The sequence below is a fragment of the Seriola lalandi genome, unplaced genomic scaffold (genome assembly GCF_002814215.2).
Source record: "Seriola lalandi dorsalis isolate HSWRI2012SDOR001 ecotype SW California unplaced genomic scaffold, Sedor1 jcf7180002054549, whole genome shotgun sequence".
Taxonomy (NCBI): domain Eukaryota; kingdom Metazoa; phylum Chordata; class Actinopteri; order Carangiformes; family Carangidae; genus Seriola; species Seriola lalandi.
In genome coordinates, this window is record NW_019525102.1 from 647,097 (window position 1) to 654,859 (window position 7,763).

The window sequence follows — 7,763 nt, forward strand, 5'->3', positions numbered from 1 at the left end:
CACACACACACACACACACACACACACACTCAGACACACTTAAGTTTTCCATGAATACAACACAACACAAACCAAAGTTACTTATTATCTTCATTACAACAAATAATGTGTCGTCAGTGAAAAGCTGCTTCTCTAAAACCTCTCCATGCAGGAGTCTTTGAATGACTATGAAGAATTAATGAATGGATTAATTAATTAATTAATTATATAACCTCCCTGAGATTAAGTGCAATGAAAGACATGTAGAAAAACTGGTTTCATAGTTAAAAGAGTAAAGAAGAATTTCTGTCATAGTATTTTTAATGACTAATGTTTGAGTTATAGTAAAACAAAAGAATGAGTAACAAGATAGTTTCCACATGTACTGTACTGTATTTCAGACACACCCTGTTTCTCCTGCTGTGCCGGAAACTGAGACACAAATGTTGCAAAGTAAAGTTTCATTTCTCATTTTTCTCACTCTGTACGTGTGTGTGTGATCGTCTCTCTCCCTCTCTCTCACCTGCTGCAGGAGTGAGTCACACTCACCTCCGAGCTTATTTCCACCTTTGCACCAGTTCTCTTGGGTTTAATGTATAAAACAATTTCCAAAATAAAAGGACTCATTTGAAGAGTTCATTTTAGGGTGTAAAACTCTACACCTTATGGAGCTTTTGTGTTCACTGATTTGTTGTATGTCGTTAACAATGTGGGCCTGGGATGTGTAAGTACACAGTAACACAAGATACTGATTGGGGGTCAGACCAGGAAACATGGTGTCATCTCCACTTTGCCCTTAAATTTTCAAGAGAAAAGAAACTCTGTTTACTTATTGATACCAATAAAAGATGTCTGTGTTTTTCTGTGCTTGAATTTATTGCTATTTTTATTGTATATTGCTTTTACTATGACCTCATTAGTTACTTATTCATGTATTTATATATATATAAATAAAGAAATAAATAAAGTATCTATCCATCTATCTATTTATCTATCTACTTGTAAAGTACCATGTTTTTTACCATCTAAAATAGTTTTGTTAGAACCTTGATGATCCAGAACTCATTAGGAGAACGTTCTGTGACATCATGACTGTAGAACTCTGACATCATAACATTCACTGGAACCTGCACCTGCAGAGACTCTTCATTCCCATCCAGCACCCTGAAGTGAGCACCGTCTCCGCCTTCAGCACAAACCCTCAACATTTGTAAAACATATCTACTGTATATCTTGGTCTCCTTGTTACAACGTGAACACCTGTATCCGAAACGTCCTCAGCTCGACAGCACGGTTTCAGGTCCAGCTCAATCTGTGAGACACAAACTGCTCTTTGTCACTGTTAAGGCTCTTATCAGAGCTGAGATGAACCGACAAAGAAACCAGGTAAGATTTTCTCATTTCACCTGGAGAAACTTTTCTTTTTTTTTTTAGAACTGTGCCTCTCTCATGGTCAGCCCCCTTTTCCCTGCTATTTATTCATATTTTGTTGAAACGTTCAACAGTTTGTTGAGTCTCATATCTAGAAAGCTCCATAAGAAATATAGTATTTTGAATATTTTCTTTTTAATAAAAAATATAAAAAGAACAGGATGATTTTATGATTGTAGGAGGGTTTCTTGGGCAGAAATGTGCCATGTTTTTTTCTCTCAAAATGCCAGATCAGATGAGATAGACAGATACTACACTGGTCTCAAAAAGTGTTTTGATTTCATAGGATATGTATGAATTTGAGTTGTTAGCTGTGGTTACATGTTGTCCTGTCCTTAGACTAAAGTAGATTCAACTGTATAAATAAGTGTAGAGGTTGTGTTCAGGTGGGACTGGAGTTTAAACATGAACTACATGTGTGTCTCTATGTTTCAGTCCTCCGGGACACAGCAGTTTGGTTCTGACCTGTTCGTCCCAGCTCAGCACAGGCCGGCCTCAGTGCCGCTGTACACTGAGCAGCAAAATGCTGTGGAACAGGGCCTCAGAGACGCCCTCTACACTGCTATCAATGAGATCAAGTCTCTAAAGGAGGAGAACAAGTCTCTAAGGGACAAAATGCACCTGCAGCAAGGTGAATGGAGGCAGGTGGAGAGCCAGCTCCAGGGGGAGCTCAAAAGAACCATCAAGAAAAGGCAGGCTCGCACGAAGGCCCACATTGATGTCCTGGCCCTGCTCGCTCAGCGGGAGGCTGAGCTGGAGAGCAGAGAGGAGGAGTGGAAGGCCAGGTGTGGAGCACTGGAGGTGAGCCTGCAGGAGCTGGTTCAGAGAGAGCAGGAGGCAGAGCTGGAGGAGAAACTGGCTCAGAAAGATCTGGGGGAGACAAACATTAAAAACAAGGAGGAGGACAAGAGTCAGGAGGAACAGGAGGAGACAAAGATTAAAAATGAGGAGGAGAACAACAAAATGAACCTGCAGCAAAGTGAATGGAGGCAGGTGGAGAGCCAGCTCCAGGAGGAGCTCCGTCAGAAAGACGAGCTGCTCAAAAGGAGCATCAAGAAAAGGCAGGCTCGCACGAAGGCCCACGTTGACGTCCTGGCCCTGCTCGCTCAGAGGGAGGCTGAGCTGGAGAGCAGGGAGGAGGAGTGGAAGGCCAGGTGTGGAGCACTGGAGGCGCACCTGCAGGAGCTGGAGAGGAGAGAGGAGGACTGGAGCAGGAGAGTGGAGGAGGCAGAGCTGGAGGAGAAACTGACTCAGAAGTAGTTGGAGGAGGCAAACGTTAAAAACAAGGAGTAGGAGAATAAGAGGGTTACCTACAGCACAACATCCCTCTTCCTGATACCCCTTTCTCCCTTACCTTACCCCCTCCCCACTTCCCCATTCCCTCTACCCCTTTCTCCCTCACCCCCAAACCCTTGTGCATGTATTCCTTGTTGTAAATATGTAAATACAGTTCTGTGTGAGTTCATGCATCTGCTGTAATTTTCATTAGTCTAAATACACTGAGTCGGCACAGTTTATTCTCACAGGGAGATGGTCAAAAATAGGATTTGATTGCTCTGATTAAAACATAAATAAATTTTAAAAAACATATTATAATAATAGATTAAAAATGAACAATAACAAATATTTCATTTAAAACAAAACCCATAATTAACATGAACAGTTTTATGATCCATGGCTGGAAGAGAAGAAGAGAAAATCCGACTCACATTAGATCTGTATCACAAAATACAACTCAATAAATCACATTCAGAAATTAAAGGTATACGAATTTACTTTATTAGTATTATGTCTAACAGTAACAAGCAGTGAAAATCTAAATGAGTTTTTAAAAAGTTATGTCATCTGGTGCACGGCGTCCACTGTGTGTCACCTCTCTAGCCCTTGACCTTATGTAACACTGTTTGTAAACCCACCTGACCATGGTGGCTTTGCATACAGTGGGGGGGTTGGTGTTTTTGGCTATAAGTGTACCGTAACATGTTTACAAAATTTCCATCAGGATGAAGATGGTAAGTGGCATCGTCATCAGGGAAGTCTAACACAACAAACTGTGTCTTTGGTTCTAGGGCAAAACTTAAACAACAATACAGTATAAAACATTAATAAAACATCAAATAAAATCCTAAATTAATTCAGAAATGAATGGAGTTTCTTTCAAATTAAAAGTCTCATTGTTACGCTTTTCTTTAATAATAAAATGATTGATCTTCTGAAATAAAAACAAAAAATTGTAAAACAGCACATACACATAAATACACTGAAGCTAGGCACAGTATTAAAATGATCACTCTCAACAGTCTCATCAACAGTTCAACTGAAGCCACTTTAACACCAACAGCTGCACTGAAATGATGTGTGCGCCTCTGCTTAACATTTAGCATCCTGTAATGAGACAAAAAAGGTTTTTGGAATATTACATCATTAAATAAGCACAAAACTTTTATTTTGAAATAATTAAACTTGGTTCAGATGTAAAAGGGACTTTTGCTTCGTCCAAATATTGACTTTATGTCTCATGTTCAAAAGTATTTTGCAGGCTTTTCAAACTTTTAGACATGTAATGTAAACAAACATAAAAACATTTATCAAACAGCATAGGACAGATTACTAAAAGAAGTAATATGTAATATGTATACTGACTGAACTAATTACTCATTATTACACTTTGGTTTTGTACAAATTAAACACCAATATATGTTAACATGTGAGTTTTAAAGGTGCTGACAGGAGGCCAGGCTAGCTGTTTGCACTTTCTTAAGTCTTTGTGCTATGCTAAGCTAAGACGTGAATCATTGAATCTTTTATTCAAGCAGTATCATGTCAGAGTCAGCTGATGCCTGCTGATGCCTGCTGATAGTGAAGTACTGCATGACTGAAGTCTGTTTACGGTGGAGCATACCTTTTAAGATTAGGCCGCTACACTCACCTGTCTTCTCAGTGACCCACGTGACGTTGGAAGACAAGTCCACGTTTGTCACCTCGCCAGCGGAGACTGAAATCAGTCACTCTCTGATTTCTCAGGCCTGTTTCCAACTGCAGGAAAACACCGGTGTTACAGAAAACAACGCTCCAGTCGTCCCTCCAGCCAAAGATCCAGAAGCAGCTTTATCTCTCCATCTCTTAATGGGATTGTAAATGATTTAAGATTTGAAACACTAAAAAATATGAACAAATCTATTTCTGTTTCTTACATAAACAAATTGTGGGGCTTTTATTTTTTTAAGTTGAAAGTGGTTACTAATGGTCTCATTTTCTTTCTTTCAAATTCAGATGAACACAGATCATATACACATATAAAGTAGTTTAAATTTGTTTAACTTTTTTTTTACCTTTTTCAGGAGTTCATCAGTGACTGTGGAGTTGGTGAGATCCACATCAGAGCGAACCTTCATCCTTATGACCAACTTCTTCACTTTGAGACCTGCAGCATCCCATTACAGAACCATAATATCAGCGATCAGTCATTGTAATGCAGCTAAACTCCAAACTGTTCTTGCAGAATGATTCAGCATAAAACAGTAAAACATTGTATTTCTTATTATTATTTCGAGTTACGGTGTAATTGTAGAATTGAGCATCAATCAAAGGTAAGGCAGTAAATGACTGTGCTATTTTAGCTACGATGAAATTCGTAGATATAACAGGATATTAAACCTGCAGTGACAGATTTTTGGCCACTTGGAGGTGAAACATTTTTTTTTTGAGAGCCAGAGAACAGAAACACTGAGCTGAAAGGTGCTAAAATGCTCCATAGAGCTGAAAGGAACTACATCATTCTCTACAAATTATCCCTTTATTCATTCAAATAGGCATGTGAGCCATTCTTCATATAAAGATATTGATTATAGCCATTTTAAGTTGGGTTAGCGCTAAAATAATAACAATTTCCACAGCTTTATTTGTATTATTACAATTTTTTATAGAAAGCATGATTCCATTTCTTCCCTACATCCTTGTTTTTATAGATATGAAATGGATCAATGCTGAAGAAGGTCTCATCTGTCATTTTTTAATTTTGCATCTCAGGAACTCACCGCCCTGACAGACAAATGTGGTCTTCTGGTTACAATTTGCCGCAACCCAGCGTCCCTGCTGCGGCACTGCAACGGCGGCACAGTCTCCCGAATAATGCCAACCTTTCAGCCAGTACCTGAAGGAGGTTTCTCTTCCATCCGACCACATCCAGGCGTCTTTGAACAGACCGATCCACGCGTTTTTGGGAAGCAAGAAAGAGCCTATCCAGGCCTCAATTAAATTGGCAATCTCTGAATTATCTGCCCCAGTCTTTACATAGGCCAAGTCATTGTGCTTACTTCTGCAATGCTCTTGACTGTCGTCCCAGCTTTTTTCCTGTGAGTAATACACATACCTTTCCTTGCCATCCTCCCGACCTATAAAGACAAACAGGGAGATGGCAGCAAAAGTGAATTTCAGGACTCTGTTCTGCAAACCAAGTAGGAGTAATGCATGAGATAAAAGTAAGAAATAAGATGAAAATTATTTTTAGATGGCTTTTAAATGACATGCTCTCAGAATAGAGAGGAACACGTATGCATAAGAGACATCCTCTTAAATCATACAGTGGTTTGCGCGGAGAAAAACTGTGTGGAAGGTGAAGGAAAATGTCCATGATTGTACAATAACAAGCTGAAAGTGAATGTTGCTTGAAGTTATTTACAGAAGTTAGCCAAGTGAAGTGTTTTTTTTTTTTGTCTTGTGGCTTTTTTTTATAACCAGATCACTTGCTTTGAAGGCTTTTATGAGGTCTAAAAATATTAAACTATCCAGTATTTGACAAGATAAAAGCTAAAACTACAGAAAAGAAATCCCTTTAATCATCATGTTATTTGATAATTAGCACTAAAAACAACCTGACCTGACCTGATTATGGCTCAAGAGAAAAAAAGTCTATGGATGTTATTCATCCTAATAGGAACATGAACATCCAATAGTTAGAGGGAAATTACTCAGAGTCCCAAATTTCAACCTCTTTCTGCGCTAGAAGAAGAGTCAGAGGACTGAAGTCAGTACAGCTGTCAATCAATTTTTGGACCAAAAGTAGCATTTCCTGTGGCTTTATCGTTGTTACATCTGGATTTTAAACCACATCTGGATTTTAAACCACATCTTTTTGTATCACTTTGCTGTGTGTCATTAACTCACGCTCATAACACACAAAATATTTCTTGTCTCCACACGACATGTCGTTCCACGCCTCTGTCTCCGACATCTCTCCACACCATTCATCTCCCGCCACATTGTTGGGTTCACCCTCCTTCCACTTGGTGAAGTGCGCTCTGCCGCTGCCGTCGGACCACATCCACCTGTCAGCCGCTCCCTTGTGAAGCCCGATCCAGGTGTGCGCCACACGACCGCCCAGCATGTTGACCAGCCTGTTCTTGTCATCCATGTTGTTCACAGCGGCCAGGTCGGTGTACTTCACCCTGCAAAAGCTCCGAGCCTCGTGCCAGGTCAGGGAGCCGGTGATCAGGTGGTACTGCTGAGATGCTTCAGGCAAAAGTTTGGAAATAAAAGAAGTCGGGCAGAAATATTCGACAATTTGCGTCAAATTCGCATGTTCACTGTGAGCTTCCTATTCTGAAATAAAATTACATTGTATATAAAAAAAACATGGCGCCACTGTCTTTGAAACATTTTACAATCATTTCACTTTTTTTAATCAATAATAATTAATGTTTGGCCTTAACGGGTACTCACTCAGCTGAGCGGTGATCCTCTGAAACAAAACCAGAATCCCTGTGGAGAGAGAAAACACACACACGCGCACACACACGCGCGCGCGCACACGCACTTTGTTATTTTCATCTTTTAAATTGCAAAATTGCAAATTGCTGCAGTAACTTTTTCATTTTGCTCACCAGTGAAGGGGATCACACTTTGTAGCCACACCATTTATCTGAGAGTCAGAAGAATGACAATGATATAGTCAATTCATTTTAGATTAATTGTGTAATTTTTATGCTTCCATATTCTATAGTATAAAAAAAAATTAAATTACTCGTACATATGTTTTAAAATGTAGTCTTACCTCTCCTGTTGTTGAAACCTTCCACAACCAACTCTGTTTAGGAGTGCAGCTTATATGTTGGCAGCACACATGGAAATTTTTTGTCCCTTTTTCATGTCATTTCATGCAAAAGTCGTCAGTCAGTGAGAAGGAAACGAGCAGATTTGGTTACCAGTGGTCCTTTGACATCAGGAGGTTAAACAAGCTCATTTGGTTGCCCACCTTTGTGTTTCTCTCGTCTGTCTGCAGTGTTGCTCTGCAAGTCTTAACCATGCTTGTCTAAAATATCCAGTCAAATTGAAATAATTGTTTTATTTAAAAT

General features: G+C 39.5%; 2 protein-coding genes across 2 annotated transcripts; one reads left to right on the forward strand and one right to left on the reverse strand.

Annotated features, from left to right (window-relative positions):
- Positions 1–973: 973 nt before the first annotated feature.
- Positions 974–2,692, forward strand: LOC147818628 (uncharacterized). Its single transcript, XM_087176349.1, has one exon. The coding sequence runs from the start codon at positions 1,816–1,818 to the stop codon at positions 2,668–2,670; it is 855 nt and encodes a 284-aa protein (XP_087032475.1). The 5' UTR covers positions 974–1,815; the 3' UTR covers positions 2,671–2,692.
- A 524-nt stretch (positions 2,693–3,216) lies between these two features.
- LOC111661719 (macrophage mannose receptor 1-like) lies at positions 3,217–7,326 on the reverse strand. Its single transcript, XM_087176384.1, has 7 exons — positions 7,293–7,326; positions 7,132–7,170; positions 6,577–6,921; positions 5,448–5,804; positions 4,743–4,834; positions 4,340–4,446; positions 3,217–3,795 (listed from the first exon to the last, which is right to left on the reverse strand). The coding sequence occupies exons 1-6, from the start codon at positions 7,324–7,326 to the stop codon at positions 4,348–4,350; spliced, it is 966 nt and encodes a 321-aa protein (XP_087032510.1). The 3' UTR covers positions 3,217–3,795; positions 4,340–4,347.
- Positions 7,327–7,763: the final 437 nt, after the last annotated feature.

Coding starts and splice junctions, on each gene's coding strand:
- LOC147818628 (XM_087176349.1), top strand. CDS start 1,816: ATGAACTACATGTGTGTCTCTATGTTTCAGTCCTCCGGGACACAGCAG.
- LOC111661719 (XM_087176384.1), bottom strand. CDS start 7,326: ATGGTGTGGCTACAAAGTGTGATCCCCTTCACTG. Junction 4,835..5,447: donor CACATTTGTCTGTCAGGGCG/GTGAGTTCCTGA, acceptor GGGATGCTGCAG/GTCTCAAAGTGAAGAAGTTG. Junction 4,447..4,742: donor CTGATGAACTCCTGAAAAAG/GTAAAAAAAAAG, acceptor GTTTTCCTGCAG/TTGGAAACAGGCCTGAGAAA.